Source organism: Heterodontus francisci, chromosome 35 (genome assembly GCF_036365525.1).
Source record: "Heterodontus francisci isolate sHetFra1 chromosome 35, sHetFra1.hap1, whole genome shotgun sequence".
NCBI classification, from domain to species: Eukaryota; Metazoa; Chordata; class Chondrichthyes; order Heterodontiformes; family Heterodontidae; genus Heterodontus; species Heterodontus francisci.
The window spans coordinates 31,806,333-31,823,577 of record NC_090405.1 but is presented as its reverse complement, the minus strand read 5'-3'; the positions used below and the strand labels follow the sequence as shown (position 1 = coordinate 31,823,577).

The 17,245-nt window shown below is 46.8% G+C and overlaps 1 protein-coding gene across 6 annotated transcripts in view; it reads right to left on the bottom strand.

Moving 5' to 3' along the window:
- The window catches only part of tln2b (talin 2b), a 293,811-nt gene that overhangs the window by 163,217 nt on the left and 113,349 nt on the right, over positions 1–17,245 (bottom strand). For all 6 annotated transcript variants that reach the window (XM_068015241.1, XM_068015242.1, XM_068015244.1 and 3 more), the window contains 2 exons: positions 10,601–10,772; positions 3,383–3,480 (listed from right to left, as the gene is read on the bottom strand). In XM_068015241.1, coding sequence (XP_067871342.1) covers positions 3,383–3,480; positions 10,601–10,736 — 234 coding nt within the window. In that variant the 5' untranslated portion in view covers positions 10,737–10,772. The remainder of the gene's footprint in view (positions 1–3,382; positions 3,481–10,600; positions 10,773–17,245) is intronic.

Below are 17,245 nucleotides of genomic sequence, written 5' to 3'. Positions count from 1 at the left end.
ACCAAAATGATACCTGGACTCCATGGATTGAATTACAAGGAGGTATTAAACAAATTAAGGCTGTATTCCTTGGAATTTAAGGTTTGGGGTGATTTCATCGACATTTTCAAGATATTAAAGGACAAAGATAAGGTAGATAGTGAGAAACTACTTCTGCTGTTTAAGGAGTCTCAGACCAGGGGACGTAGTCTAAAAATTACAGCAAGACCCTTCAAGAGTGAAATTAGGAAACACTTCTTCACGCAAAGGACAGTCGAAGTTTGGAACTCTCTTCCGCAAACAGCAACTGATGCTAGATCAATTGTTCATTTGAAATCTGAGATTGATCGATTTTTGTTAAATTAAGGGATATGGGGCAAAGGTGGGTTCTATTTAATTTATTCAAAGGATGTGGGGATCACTGGCAAGGTCAGCATTTATTGCTCATCCCTAATTGCCCTTGAAAAGGTGGCTTGAATACAACTGAGTGGCTTGCTAGGCCATTTCAAAGGACAGTTAAGGCTCAACCACATTGCTGTAGGCCTGGAGTCACATGTAGGCCAGACTGGGTAGGGTCTGTGGATTTCCGACCTTCAAGGATAGAAGTGAACGAGATGAGTTTTTACGACAATCTGGTAGGTTTCATGGTCATCATTACTGATACTAACTTTGTATTCCAAATTTATTTCACTTATTGAATTTAAGTTCCCCAGCTGCCATGGTGGGATTTGAACTCACATCTTTGGATCATTAGTCCTGGCCTCTGGATTACTAGTCTAATAACATAACCACTCTGTTACCGTATCCCCAGACGGGCCATGGAGTTAGGTCGCCAGGTCAGTCATTGTTTTATTCAAGGGGCTAAATGGCCTACTCCTGCTCCGATGTCCATAATGAGAAGGCTGGCAGTGAGGAATAAGGAGGCCAGCATTACTGACTGATAATGTTTGACACAATAACAGCAGTTTCCCTGTTTTGACAGATGGGTCTTTTGAAATAAGTTTTTTTCAGTTGGAGGCCTCGTCAGGGAATCCACATCCTCAGCCCAAGTGATCAATAATTCCCTGCAGCCTGCTAACTACCAAATCCAACTTGACATCAGCCTTCGACCCCTGTTTCCCTGGCAACATGCAGCAATGTATGCTGGGAGCCACACGTGTTTTGATCCTTCACTTTGGCTTATTCCTGGTCAAAGATGATTCACAGCCTCCACGGCAACACCAAATGAAACCTCACTTGCTGACAACCGTTGGTTAGTTGTTCACTTGGAGCTGGAGTCTACTATACCTCCCTGCATTATTGCGACAAATTTTTACCCGAAACTGGTCCATCTTTCAGAGTTATGGTCAGTTATTGGTTGTGACATCCCTTACCAGTAGTGGTCAGTCACCCTCAAGCCCAACAGTCTAGACAATGTCCATCTCCTGCCGTGTTCACCATATTTCTCTGATACCGGCAGCCATTTTGCAACCTTTAATCTAACAGTTCCTTTCAAATGCCCCTGGCATTAACAGAACTGCTTTTGAATTGATTGTTAACACATTCTCCTCCCTATTTGAACATTGTCGATGGAATTTCTCCAAAGTATCACTCATCTCTCCTCCAAATCCAACATCTGTTGCTTTTATGTCTTTAGCCAAACAGCCTACCTTCCCCATTTGCTTCAAAGTAGCTCACTCCCCCTGTATGTGTACCGGCAACCAGGAGACACTTCCCAGTTGCCACCAGGACAACTCCCTCCCGGTGACACCATTTAACATCAACTCTTCATCCTCAACATCCTCTGCTTAAAACTGCTGTTCCCTTGCACGTGTTTTTGACAGCACAGAATTGTTTTTTTCATGAAACTGCGCTGAATGTTAAGCTACAAAAAGAAACTAGTGGAAAGTTTGTAAAGTTACTGGGCAGGCATCCAGGTGGTGACTCACGACATCTGGCAGCGGCCCCAAACTCTTTCGCTGCCAAGTAGTTATGTTTTCAGACCTTCGTGTCTCTCAGCTGGTGAGATGGGAAGTGCTTTGCCCAAAGCTTGAATCCAACTGTAGTGAGAGAAATATGGTGAGAGCACAAAGCTCGCTCACGGCAGGCTGAGGGGAGATTTAATTGGGGTGCAGAAAATTATCAGAGTAGATAGGAAGAACTGATCCCGTTAGCAGAGGGGTCAATAAGCCAGAGGCATGGATTTAAAAGTAATTGGTGGAAGCATTAGAGGGGAGTTGAGGAGTAATTTCTTTCATCCAGAGGGTGTTGGGGGTCTGGAACACTCTACCTGAAAGGGTGGTAAAGGCAGAAACTTTCATCGCGTTTAATAACACTTGGATACGCACTTGAGATGCTGTAACCTGCAGGGCTATGGGCCAAGAGCTGGAGGGTGAGATTAGACTCAAATGGCTCTTTTATGGGCGGGCACAGACATGACAGGCCGACACAGACATGATGGGCCGAATGGCCTCCTTCTGTGCCGTAGATCTTTCTCTGCTTCTCGGAGTGTGGGGAGCTGGGTGTCTGCTTCACTGAGCCTCACAAAGGCCATGTTAAACCTCACAGGGATGTGAGACATGACATGTGGAAGTGCAGAATGACCTGGGAGGTCTAAAGTGACTTTAGACCAATGGTTCCCAAAGCTCATCACCACTGGGGGAGCTTCCTCACGTCATGTCTGTTGTCTTCTCATTGATGGAGATCGATCACGGCGATTAACCAACAACTCCTATTATCGTATCATGCGACTTGCAGGATGGTTTAAGGTGAATTAGATCGATCTTGGTCCTCTTGCGTTTCGCAACTTCTAGCTTCACTCAGATGTGAATTGGCATCATAAGGGGAAAAAAAATTATGTAGTGAGTCATGATCTGGAATGTACTGCCTGAGAGGAAGGTAGATGTAGATTCAGTTGCAACTTTCAAAAGGGAAATTAGATAAATATTAGAAAAGGAAAAATTTGCAGGGCTATAGGGAAAGAGCAGGGGAGTGGGATTAATTGGATAGCTCTTTCAAAGAGCCAGCACAGGCACAATGGGTCAAATGGCCTCTCGCTGTGATGGATGATTCTGTGTAAGGGAGACCAAGAGCAAAACAGCAAATTAAAATAAAATGCGCTGAGGATAAATAACAGTTGAAGATACTTCACGCAAAACTGAACGATTGGATCGCCATCATTTTCCCCATCACCTCTGTTGACATCGGTCACTCCAGGGACTTTGCAACAAGCTAAACCTCGATCCTATTCCATACACGAGACTGTTCCAATTTCTACTCACCTTGCCCAAACATTCTCACACTTTCTGTTTTATGAAAATTCTACCAAATAGTGAAGAGCTGGAATATGTTAAGAGGGTGGGCTAGGAGAAGCTCAGTGATCAGTCGCCATTTCTCGATGCTGAGCAGTGAAAGTTGGACATACCCCACTGCGTAGCATGTAATAATCCAGGGTGCGGCCCGACTCCAACCAGATCCCTTTCCTTGGATCATCATCTGACAAGAACAATCCATAATCAGAGGCTGAAAAGACAGGAAGTCATAAGATATAGAAATTGTTCTGCGATGAATCAGTTTCCGCTTCTATCCAAAAACTGGTGGCAGCTCATTCAGAGACTAAAATGCCAAATTTAAAAAGAAAGCATCTTGGAACTTGTAACCACCCTCCGATTATACCAGCAGGAACTCATTCCAAAATGCAGTTCTACCTACAATACAGTTTGGAGCTGGCATCAGTCTACCGTCCTCTCCTTCTCCCTTCTCCTCCCTGCCCCTCACACTCACCTCTGCCCCCTCACAGCTGCCCTCCCCCTTTCCCCCTCCCTTGCCTCCCCTTCCCTCACCTCCCCACACCCCCCTCACTTTTCCCCTCTCCATTTCTCCCCTGCCCTTTCTCTCTGCTCCGCCCCCCCCCCCCCCCCCCCAAACATCCTGCTCCCCCACTGACCCTCTCCTGAGCCGCTCACTTTCAAACCCGTGTCTTTGTTTGGCAAATGGGATGTTGACCGAGGTGGCAATTCAGTGATGTCATCCCTCCTTTTCTGGCTCTTCAGTCAGAGATTGCTATTTGGAGGCTAAGATTAGCCAAGTTCCTCCTATCATAGAATTAAGGGCCTTATTAAGATAGGAGCATTTTGTAGGAGTTTGGCCCGGTATTTCACTTCCTCTCTTCCCCTGCCCTGCATGGCCTTCTCTTGGCAGAATTCCTCAGAGCTACCCTCGAGCAAACCATGAGTTCAGGCTGTGGGCCTTGACCAATTACAAATGAATAACATTCCCGGAACATGACTATTTTCAAGCCCTTGAAAGCTGATGAACTCAAAGCTACTTGTCTCACTTTGTACCATTTTATAAAACAGGAGTTAAAGTTGTAACAAAAACAAGAAATGCTGGATTCACTCAGCAGGTCTGGCAGCATCTGTGGAAAGAGAAGCAGAGTTAACGTTTCGGGTCAGTGACCCTTCTTCGGAACTGACAAATATTAGAAAAGTCACAGATTATAAACAAGTGAGGTGGGGGTTGGGCAAGAGATAACAAAGGAGAAGGTGCGGATTGGACCAGGCCACATAGCTGACCAAAAGGTCACGGAGCAAAGGCAAACAATATGTTAATGGTGTGTTGAAAGACAAAGCATTAGTACAGATTAGGTGTGAATATACTGAATATTGAACAGCAGCAAGTGCAAACCTGAAGAAAAACAACCTGAAAAAAACAGTGGGTAAGCAAACTGAACAAACTAAGATGAAATGAAATAAATGCAAAAAAAGATTGTAAAAAATGTAAAAAGGAATGTAAAAAAAAAGGAAGAAAAAATAACTAAAAATGAAAGTAAAGTGGGGGGCTGTCATGCTCTGAAATTATTGAACTCAATGTTCAGTCCGGCAGGCTGTAGTGTGCCTAATCGGTAGATGAGATGCTGTTCCTCGAGCTTGCATTGATGTTCACTGGAACACTGCAGCAATCCCAGGACAGAGATGTGAGCATGAGAGCAGGGGGGAGTGTTGAAATGGCAAGCAACCGGAAGCTCAGGGTCCTGCTTGCGGACTGAGCGGAGATGTTCCGCAAAGCGGTCACCCAAACTGCGCTTGGTCTCCCCAATGTAGAGGAGACCACACTGTGAGCAGCGAATACAGTATACTACATTGAAAGAAGTACAAGTAAATCGCTGCTTCACCTGAAAGGAGTGTTTGGGGCCTGGGATAGTGAGGAGATAGGAGATAGTGGGCAGGTATTACACCTCCTGCGATTGCAAGGGAAGGTGCCCTGGGACGGGGACGAGGTGGTGGGGGTAATGGAGGAGTGGACCAGGGTGTCGCGGAGGGAACGATCCCTTCGGAATGCTGACAGGGGAAGGGAGGGGAAGATGCGACTGTTAGTGGCATCACGCTGGAGGTGGCGAAAATGGCGGAGGATGATCCTTTGGATATAGAGGCTGGTGGGATGAAAAGTGAGGACAAGGGGAACCCTGTCACGGTTCTGGGAAGGAGGGGAAGGGGTGAGGGTAGAGGTGCGGGGAATGGGTCGGACACGGTTGAGGGCCCTGTCAACCACAGTGGGGGGAAATCCTCGGTTGAGGAAAAAGGAGGTCATATCAGAAGCACCGTCATGGAAGGTAGCATCATCAGAGCAGATGCGTCGGAGATGGAGAAACTGGGAGAATGGAATGGAGTCCTTGCTTGCAGAAGCTCAACGCCAACTCACAGACACCTCTTCCTACCTCCCTCTGGACCATGACCCCACCACCGAACATCAAGCCACCGTCCAAAGGACTGTCACTGACCTCATCTCCTCTGGAGATCTTCCCTCTACAGCTTCCAACCTCATAGTCCCGCAACCCCGGACAGCCCGCTTCTACCTCCTTCCCAAAATCCACAAACGGGACTGTCCCGGCAGACCCATTGTGTCAGCCTGCTCCTGCCCAACTGAACTTATTTCTTCCTATCTAGACTCTATCTTTTCTCCGCTGGTCCAGTCTCTTCCCACCTACATCCGTGACTCTTCTGACGCCCTACGTCATTTTGACAATTTCCAGTTTCCTGGTCCCAACCGCCTCCTCTTCACTATGGACGTCCAATCGCTCTGCACCTCCATCCCCCACCAGGATGGTTTGAGGGCTCTCCGCTTCTTCCTGGAACAGAGGCCCAACCAGTCCCCATCCACCAACACCCTCCTCCGCCTGGCTGAACTTGTTCTCACATTGAACAACTTCTCCTTCAACTCCATGCATTTCCTTCAAATAAAAGGTGTCGCTATGGGTACCCGCATGGGTCCTAGTTATGCCTGTCTTTTTGTGGGATATGTCGAGCATTCTTTGTTCCAGTCCTACTCAGGCCCCCTCCCCCAACTCTTTTTCCGGTACATTGATGACTGTATCGGTGCAGTTTCCTGCTCCCGCCCCGAACTAGAAAACTTTATCAACTTTGCTTCCAATTTCCACCCTTCTCTCTCCTTTACATGGTCCATCTCTGACACTTCCCTTCCCTTCCTCGACTTCTCTGTCTCCATCTCTGGGGATAGGTTGTCTACCAATATCCATTATAAGCCCACTGACTCCCACAGCTACCTCGACTACACTTCTTCACACCCTACCTCCTGTAAGGACTCCATTCCATTCTCCCAGTTTCTCCGTCTCCGACGCATCTGCTCTGATGATGCTACCTTCCATGACGGTGCTTCTGATATGACCTCCTTTTTCCTCAACCGAGGATTTCCCCCCACTGTGGTTGACAGGGCCCTCAACCGTGTCCGACCCATTCCCCGCACCTCTACCCTCACCCCTTCCCCTCCCTCCCAGAACCGTGACAGGGTTCCCCTTGTCCTCACTTTTCATCCCACCAGCCTCCATATCCAAAGGATCATCCTCCGCCATTTTCGCCACCTCCAGCGTGATGCCACTACCAGTCGCATCTTCCCCTCCCTTCCCGTCAGCATTCCGAAGGGATCGTTCCCTCCGCGACACCCTGGTCCACTCCTCCATTGCCCCCACCACCTCGTCCCCGTCCCAGGGCACCTTCCCTTGCAATCGCAGGAGGTGTAATACCTGCCCATTTACCTCCTCTCTCCTCACTATCCCAGGCCCCAAACACTCCTTTCAGGTGAAGCAGCGATTTACTTGTACTTCTTTCAATGTAGTATACTGTATTCGCTGCTCACAGTGTGGTCTCCTCTACATTGGGGAGACCAAGCGCAGACTGGGTGACCGCTTTGCGGAACATCTCCGCTCTGTCCGCAAGCAGGACCCTGAGCTTCCGGTTGCTTGCCATTTCAACACTCCCCCCTGCTCTCATGCTCACATCTCTGTCCTGGGATTGCTGCAGTGTTCGAGTGAACATCAACGCAAGCTCGAGGAACAGCATCTCATCTACCGATTCGGCACACTACAGCCTGCCGGACTGAACATGGAGTTCAATAATTTCAGAGCATGACAGCCCCCCACTTTACTTTCATTTTTAGTTATTTTTTCTTCCTTTTTTTTTACATTCCTTTTCACATTTTTTACAATCTTTTTTTGCATTTATTTCATATCATCTTAGTTTGTTCAGTTTGCTTACCCACTGTTTTTTTCAGGTTGTTTTTCTTCAGGTTTGCACTTGCTGCTGTTCAATATTCAGTATATTCACACCTAATCTGTACTAATGCTTTGTCTTTCAACACACCATTAACATATTGTTTGCCTTTGCTCCGTGACCTTTTGGTCAGCTATGTGGCCTGGTCCAATCTGCACCTTCTCCTTTGTTATCTCTTGCCCAACCCCCACCTCACTTGTTTATAATCTGTGACTTTTCTAATATTTGTCAGTTCCGAAGAAGGGTCACTGACCCGAAACGTTAACTCTGCTTCTCTTTCCACAGATGCTGCCAGACCTGCTGAGTGAATCCAGCATTTCTTGTTTTTGTTTCAGATTTCCAGCATCCGCAGTATTTTGCTTTTAGTTAAAGTTGTAAATTGGGGGAAGGCAAATTTTACGAAACAGAGGTGATCTGGCGAAAGTGGACTGGATACAGTTACTTGAAAGAAAATCAGTGGGGGGGCATTCAAAAGCGTGATTCATAAGGCACAGTGTACACATGTCCCCACAAAGATTAAGGGTGGCACTGCCAAATCTAGAGCCCCCTGGTTATCGAAAGGCTTACAGGGTAAGCTGAAGCATAAAAGAAAGCTTATGATGATCACAAATATCTTAATACTTTAGAAAGCCTAGAGGAGTATAGAAAGTGCAGGGGTGAAGTAAAAAAGGAAATTAGGAAAGCAAAGAGAGGACATGAAAAATTATTGGCAGGTAAAATCAAGGAAAACCCAAAAATGTTTTATCAGTACATTAAGAGCAAGACGATAACTGAGGAAAGGGTAGGGCCTATCAGAGATGTACAAGGGAACTTACATGTGGATGCAGAAGATGTGGGCAGGGTTCTTAATGAGTACTTTGCCCCTGTCTTCACAAAGGAGAGGGATGATGCAGACATTGTCGTAAAAGAGGAGTGTGAAATATTAGATACGATTAGCATAATGAGAGAGGAAGTACAAGAGGGTCTGACATCCTTGAAAGTGGATAAATCGCCAGGACTGGATGGATTGCATCCCAGGTTGTGAAAGGAAGCCAGGAAGGAAATAGCGGATGCTCTGAGGATCATCTTCAAATCCTCACTAGATACAGGCGAGGTGCCAGAGGATTGGAGGTCTGCAAACGTTGTACCATTGTTTAAAAAGGGTGCGAGGGATAGGCCTAATAATTATAGGCCGGTCAGTCTGACCTCGGTGGTGGGTAAATTGTTAGAATCAATTCTGAGGGACAGGATAAACTGCCACTTGGAAAGGCACGGAATGATCAGGAATAGTCAGCGTGGATTTGTTAAGGGAAGGTCATGTCTTACTAACTTAATTGAATTCTCTGAGAAAGTAACAAGGAGGATTGATGAGGGTAGTGCAGTAGGTGTGGCCTACATGGATTTTAGTAAGGCATTTGACAAGGTCCCGCATGGCAGACTGATCAGTAAAATTAAAGTCCATGGGATACAGGGGAATGTGGTAGGTTGGGTCCATAATTGGCTCAGTGACAGGAAACAAAGGGTAGTTATCGACGGATGTTTTTGCAAATGAAAAGCTGTTTCCAGTGGCGTTCCACAGGGCTCAGTGTTGGATCCCTTGCTGTTTGTGGTATATATTAATTATTTGGACTTAAATATGGGAGGCATGATTGGGAAATTTGGTGATGACACAAAATTGGCCGTGTAATTGATGGTGTAGAGTCCAGAATGATATCAATGGTTTGGTTGAGCGGGCGGAAAAGTGGCAAATGGAATTCAATCTGGAAAAGTGTGACGTAATGCACTTTGGGAGGGCAAATAAAGCAAGGGAATACACAATAAACAGGAGGATATTGAGAGGGGTAGAAGAAGTGAGAAACCTTGGAGTGCATGTCCACAGGTCCCTGAAGGTGGCAGGACAGGTCGATAGAGTGAAGGTTGCATATGGAATGCTTTGCTTTATTGGCCGAGGTATAGAATATAAAAGCAGGGATGTGATGCTGGAACTGTATAAAACGCTGGTTAGGCCACATCTAGAGTATTGCGTACAGTTCTGGTCACCACATTACAGGAAGGACATAATTGCTCTGGAGAGAGTACAGAGGAGATTTACAAGAATGTTGCCAGGGCATGAAAGTTGCAGCTATGAAGAAAGATTGGATAGGCTAGGGTTGTTTTCCTTAGAACAGAGGAGGCTGAGGGGTGACTTAGTTGAGGTGTACAAAATTACGAGGGGCCTAGATAGAATAGGCAGGAAGGACCTGTTTCCCCTAGTGGAGAGGTCAATTACTGGGGGCACAGATTTAAGGTTATTGGTAGAAGAATAAGAGGGACATGAGGGGAAACTTATCACCCAGAGGGTGGTGCATGTCTGGAATTCACTGCTAGGAATGGTGGTGGAGGCAGAAATCCTAAATTCTTTTAAGAGGTACCTGGACATGCACCGGAAGTGCTGTAACCTGCAAGGCAATGGACCAAGTGCCGGAGGGGGGAATTAGATTGGGCGGCTTGTTTTTTCGGCTGGCACGGACACAACGGGCTGAATAGCCTCCTTCTGTGCTGTAATTTTTCTATGGTTCTATTTATCTGCTCGCTAATCTACATTGGCTCCCAGCCCAGCAACGCCTTGATTTTAAAATTCTCATCCGTATCTTCCAATCCCTGCATGGCCTCTCCCCTCCCTATCTCTGTAATCTCCGCCAGCCCCACAAGCCCCCGAGATACCTGTGATGCTCCAATTCAGGCCTCTTGAGCGTTCCCAATTTTAATCAGTAGCCTCGATCCTAAGTTCTGGAATTCCCTCCCTAAACCTCTCAGCGCCTCTCTCTCCTCCTTCAAGACGCTCCTTAAAAAAATACCTCTACCTTGTCCTAATATCGCATGTGGCTCAGTGTCCTCAGGAGCTTCACCTGGGGGGCTATTTTACAATGTTAAAAGGTGCTATATAATGCAAGTTGTTGCTATAGCAACGAGGAAGTAAACACATCCACTCATGCGCTGGCCCACTCCCAAGCTGCCATGTCATGCTACGGAGTTCCTCTATTAAAATTAGGTGAAGCAAGAATTGGTGACGACAATATCATTCCTGCTGCAAGAGAAATGAAATGCTCGAGACACACCTTGCCCGGTCTGAGCCTCCGGCACACGCTCTCGGATTATGCGGCATGCATCGTAAACCACCGTGGAAGGTTCGAATTGCATCGTCTTGACAACATTGCACTGGCGGACACAGATCTTCAGTGACAGGGCCACCATGGTGCCAAGGAAATAAAAACCAGCCCCTCACCACACCTGGGTAAGCAAACACAGAGAGTTTCTTCATTATATAAATACAAATTCTTTAAAAAAAACTCATCGCTGACAACAACAATGTACATTTATATGCTGCCTTTAATGCAATTAAAGATCCCAAGGCACTTCACAGGAGCATTATGAAACAATATACAACACTGAGCTACATAAGGAGATATTAGATCAGATGACAAAAGCTTGGTCAAAGAGTAGATTTTAAGGAGTATCTTAAAAGAAGAAAGCAAGGTGGAGAGGTTTAGGGAGCAAATTCCGAGCTTAGGGCCTAAACGACTGAAGGCAAGGCCGCAAACGGTGAAGCGATTAAAATTGGGGATGCTCAAGAGGCCAGAATTAGACGAGTGCGAATATCTCCGAGGGTTGTGGGGCTGAAAGAGATCACAGAAGTAGGGAGGGGCGAGGCTACGGAGAGATCTGAAAGCAAGAATGGGAATTTTAAAATCCAAGCGCTGCTTGACCAGGAGCCAATGTAGGTCAGCGAGCATAGGGGTGATAGGGGAACGGGACTTGGAGCGTGTTAAGACATGGGCAGCAGAGTTTTGGATGACCTCAAGTTTATGGAGATAGAATGTGGGCGATTAGCCAGGAGTGTGGTGGAATAGTCAAGTCTAGAGATAACAAAGACATGAATGAGGGTTTCAGCAGCACATGGGCTGAGACAGGGGCGAAGTTGGGCGATACTACAGGACATGGAAATAGGCTGTCTTAGTTTAGTTTAGTTTATAGATACAGCACTGAAACAGGCCCTTCGGCCCACCGAGTCTGTGCCGACCATCAACCACCCATATATACTAATCCTACACTAATCCCATATTCCTACCACATCCCCACCTGTCCCTGTTTCCCTACCACCTACCTATACGCGGGGCAATTTATAATGGCCAATTTACATACCAACCTGCAAGTCTTTTGGCTTGTGGGAGGAAACCAGAGCACCCGGAGAAAACCCACGCAGACACAGGGAGAACTTGCAAACTCCACACAGGCAATACCCAGAATTGAACCCGGATCGCTGGAGCTGTGAGGCTGCAGTGCTAACCACTGCGCCACATGAATGAAGTCACAAGGTCATCTCAGGGTCAAATTCACACCAAGGTGGCAAACAGTCTGGTTTAATCTCAGACCGTTACCAGGGAGGGGGAATGGAATCAGTAGCTAGGGAATGGAGTTTGGAGCGGGGACTGAAAACAATGGCTTCGGTCTTCCCAATATACTTGAGAACATTTCTGCTCATCCAGTGCTGGATGTCGGATAAGCAGTCTGATAATTTAGCAACAGTGGAGTCGTCGAGAGAAGTGGGGGTGAGGTAGAGCTGAATATAGTCAGCATATGTGTGAAAATCAACACCGTGCTTTCGGATGAACAGAGGACCAAAGGCTAGATAGGTGAGATTTTGAAATTGTAGTTGTAAGTGAATAGGGGGGTAGTTCTTTCCGAGGATGGATACAGAATGAGGTAGAGTTGGTGAGTGGGAGAGGGATGTGGGTGGAGAGTGATACAAGGACGTGATCAGAGGTGGCCCTATCTGATGGGACTGGCAAGACCACTCGAGATGGCAAGGTCAAAGGAGTGGCTGTGAATGTGGATTGGGGAGTTCACATGCAGGAAGAGATTTCGGGCAAGGCCAGTATTTGTTGCCCATCCTTAATTGCCCTTGAGAAGGTTGTGGTGAGTGTAGTGTTTGATTGATCGGAGTTTGATTGTATTCATCTGTCCACTTATCTGTGTTCAGTGTTTGATTGTGGAGCTTAACAGTTAAAACTGAAACTAGAAGGTACTACAGCAAAAGAAAACACACTGCTCTGAGGAGACATTGTACTGAGATCGTATAAGAACTAATATATTTTAAAGTGCTGTAAATAAACCAGTTGGTGATTTAATACAAGTGTGCTATCTGCATTGCTCTGAGATAATCAGATATACATACTTTATCCAGCAACCCGGCATAAACTTAACATTGAGCCACCTTCTTGAACTGCTGCAATCCATGTGGTGTAGGTACACAGACAATGCTGTTAGGGAGGGAGTTCCAGGATTTTGACCCAGCGGCGATGAAGAAATGGACAATATATTTCCACATCAGGATAGTGTGCGACTTGGAGGGGAACCTGAGAGCTGCTGGCAGTCCCAACTTTACCATCCCACTTGCCATGAACAGCCTCCCAGCCCCCACCTTGCCCCGTAACACTAGCCAGTAGATTTATAAGGGCTGGGTGTTTGAGCCCATGGGACTCCCCCACCAAAATTCCTGTGGCAGTTGAGCTGATTTCTGTGTCCCGGGGCTGGGGGACAGGAAGGGATTTCTAACAAGGAATTTGCTTGGCGATCAGGAGGCCATGCAGGGGGTGTGAGAGCCAGGAGGCAGAGCTGAGCAAGACCGTGGAGGGAATAGTAAAACAAGGATTCAGTGCTCTGAGGGCCAGAGGAATCGGGGTGATGAATAAATGAGACTGTAGGACTGGGCACTAAATTCCCACTTGAATATCAGTCAGCAGGCTGGTCAATTACTGACACGATGCCCTTAATAAAACAAAAAACTACTGTCAGATGAAATGAACAATGATGATATTGATGCATCCGAAAGAGACAATCAGACTCTGTGCACAGCCAGGAGTCTCACCGCTTGTTCCCTATCTACCAACTCCATCCCTCTCCCTGGCAACAGTGTAAGATTAAGCTGGTCTGTTCACAACCTTGGTGTCACATTTGACCCAGAGATAAACTTTCAACCTCATATTTGTGCCGTCACTAAGACCGCCTATTTCTACATCCGTAACATTGCCCAACTTCACCCCTGTCTCAGCTCATCTGCTGCTGAACCCCTTATTCATACCTTCATTATTGCTAGACTTGACTATTCCAATATACTCCTGGCTGATCTCCCACATTCTACTGTCTATAAACTTGATGTCTACTGCCTGTGTCTTAACTCACACCAAGTCCCATTCCCCTATCACCCCTGTGCTCACCTACCTACACTGGCTCCCGGTCAAGCAACATCTTAATTTTAAAATTCTCATCCTTGTTTTCAAATCCCTCCATCGTCTCACCCCTCCCTATCTCTCTAATCTCCTCCAGCCCCACCACCCTCGGCGATATCTGCCCTCCTCTAATTCTGGCCTCTTGTACACCCCTGATTTTAATCACTCCGCCATTGGCGGCCATGCCTTTTGTTGCCTCGGCCCCAAGCTCTGGAATTCCCACCCTACCCCTCTCCACCTCACTTGCCTCCTTTAAGACACTCCTGAAAACCTGCCTCTTTGACCAAGCTTTTGGTCATCTGACCTAATGTCTCCTATTGTGGCTCGGTGTCATATTTTGTTTTATAATGCTCCTGTGAAGCACCTTGGAAGGTTTTATTACATTAAAGGTGCTGGATAAATACAAGTTGTTGTTGTATCGATGCAAGCAGCCGTAATCTAAATCAAATCAGAAAGTAATAAGTATCAAAAAGGAAAACGCTCAATGAGGGTGTATCAGAAAGCACCGAGTGTGGAGTGAAGGCTGTGAGCAGTGATGGATTCTGAAACAGCAGTCTGCATGACGAGAGTTCATTTAAAGACAGGAGCTGGAGTAAATCCCAACATCACATTCATTCACACACTGACATGTTCAATCAGGTGTTAAATATCAGGACTGCCTCATGATTGGTTGGATTATGTTTGTGTGTGTGTATGGGGTGGGGGGGGGGGGTGAAGGTGGCTGAGATTGGCAATTTTAAAACAGGGCGGAAAGGATTTTCATTCTTGGTTATAGGACAGTAAAACAGGTTGATCATTTAACTAGAATTAGATCCACTTTACACAAAACCCTCCAGAATCAATTTCAAATCAATGCACATTGACCTGTCCCAATGTGTGGCTCTCTAACCCGAGGCAGAAGGATGTGGGCTCGAGTCCCATTCCAGGCACTTGAGCACAGAACCCAGGCTGACACTGCAGTGCAGTACCGAGGGAGTACGGCACCGTTGGAGGTGCTGTCTTCCGGATCAAATATTAAACCGAGGTTCTGTCCTGCCCTCTCAGGCGGACATAAAAGATTCCACAGCACTATTTCAAAGAAGAGCAGGGGAGTTCTCCCCGGTATCCTGGCCAATATTTAATTACTCAACCAATGCCTAAAACAGATTATCTGGTCATTAACTCATTGCTGTTTGTGGGATCTTGCAGTGCACAAATTGACTGCCCGGTTTCCGATATTACAACAGTGGCGACACTTCAAAAGTACTCAATTGGCTGTCAAGTGCTTCGGGATTCCATGAGGTTGGGGTAAGGCGCTATATAAATGCAAGTCTTTCTTTTTCTACATTGCAGAAGCTCTATATAGTATTGCATTGTACTGGTTCAATTGATCAGCTATGTTCAGGCAAAAGTGAAAATAGGACAATTCAAACATTAACATTTTCAGTATACATTAAGATAGTGCTTACTGAGTATTGGAGGAGAGGAATACTGTAGTTAATTACTTGCTCCATGCCACGCTGGGATTCTGAAGAATGCTCAAAGTGATTAAGCTTCAGGAAATAACTAAATGATGTCTATATGACCAATATCCTTCCCACGAGAGTGCCTGCCAACTGTACACAGCAGCACAGTCCTGGTTACCAACAATTGGAGTGCACTTGGAAGGACTAGTGTGGAGTCTACAGATCTCAGAGGGCATGAGACTGGAGGCTGGGGATGGCTTGGTTTTTCTGTCTAGCATGGGGCCCACAGGATGCAGTGGGAGTGGGAGTCAGAGCAGGGGAGGGGAGGGGTGCTCTGCTGGTCTGCCTTTTGTCAATAAACACCTGCACAACATCGGTTGCGTATGGATGGATCAAACTGCAATCAAAACAACTGCAATATGAAGCATACAACAAGGGCACAAGAAATTAGCGTAAAAGATAAAACTCTTTTTCTTCTTGTTTAAACAATGAGCCAAAATTCCAAAGCTGTTGGGTCAGGAGGAACTCGGTGTGCAGGGATGGGACTTCTTTTGCTGCTAGTTTGCACAGAACAATGACTGGAAACCAACATCCAGCGCAAAAAGTCATGATGCCAAATATGCTTTGTTTAGTCTCAAGACAGATCCTACATGGGACAATGCCCAGATGTTGCAGTGCGGGCACCAGGATCTGTACAGTTTTCCCCAAGGGCTCTGAAGATGCTCAGGATCCACTAATCACCCAGAGATGGTAACACAGGGAGCCCATCCTCTTCAGTAAAACCACCAGGGTGTAAAACCTGGGTCCGATATCTCACCGGACAACAGCACCCGACATGAATTCACCTGATTGAACTGAGGTTCCTATGGGAATCCCCCAATCCGATGTGTCGTGTCCTTCAAACCAATGGTGGCCAGTCACCTAAACAAACTGCTCTGGTGGCCTGCAGTTCTAGTCACCATTTTGGGCATCGCCCTCCAGATGAAGACACTGAAGGTCTGGAAATCACAATGGGCCAGAGACCCCCTCGGCGTGCTTCGGAGACTACAAACAGGAGGAAAAGCAACCTCGACTCTTCCTGGTCTCGAGGTGTCTCATTCATTACTCCATCCGAAAGCAGCTTGCACAAGTTCTGGTGTGGAACACCTTGGGCTCAGAATTCCAGGGGGGCTGGTGAAGGCACAGATTAGGCAGATCACCCCCTGGGGAGGGTACAGAATGCGCTTATCACCCATTGTGGTGGGGGCACAGAGTGGGCAATTTAGAAGCGGCCCAAGTTTGGTTGGTGGGACTGGATGAGTCTTCCACCCACCCTCCAAACTCTAGGACTGCTGTGGGAGTTCCAGACTATTCAGGGAATTTCACTCCAAGTCCAAGGGAACCCATTTTCAAGGGATATGACGAGCGGGCAGGAAAGTGGAGTTGAATCCCAAGATCAGCCATGATCGTATTGAACGGCGGAGCAGGCTCGATGGACCATACGGTCTACTCCTGCTCCGATTTCTTGTGAGTCTAGTAAAGCCTAACAGACAGGGCATCGGTCCGACAGGCGACATTGTACACCTCTGAAAACATGGTGGATAATGACCTCCATTGACTCTTCAGCCCTTCTGGAACCTCTGATTCTCCCTGAAATTAGATGGGGGCCACAGTGAGTTGCACCATAGCAACAGAACAGTCTCCTCTGACGTGTCCCTGCTTCCCCCCATTCTTTAAATGACTCTATCCTGTGACTGGAAAGCCCATGGGTGGCCAGTATTTATGTCCGACAATGGATCGACTTCTATTTCCTTGAACTCTGGAGGGATTCTCCAACAAATTGAAAACGAGAGCCTCCTTCACACTTTCAGACAGACAGCTTCGACATTTAACCTGCTGTGGAATGATGCTGCTCTCCCTCGCAATCTGGATTCCAGGGAGAATTCAGAAGTAAAGGAGAGCAGCAGCAGTGACTACCCTGCGGAGGTCTTGTGCAAAAGCTCAGTTTGGGCCTCCAAGATTTTACTAGAATGTGATACAAAATTCTACC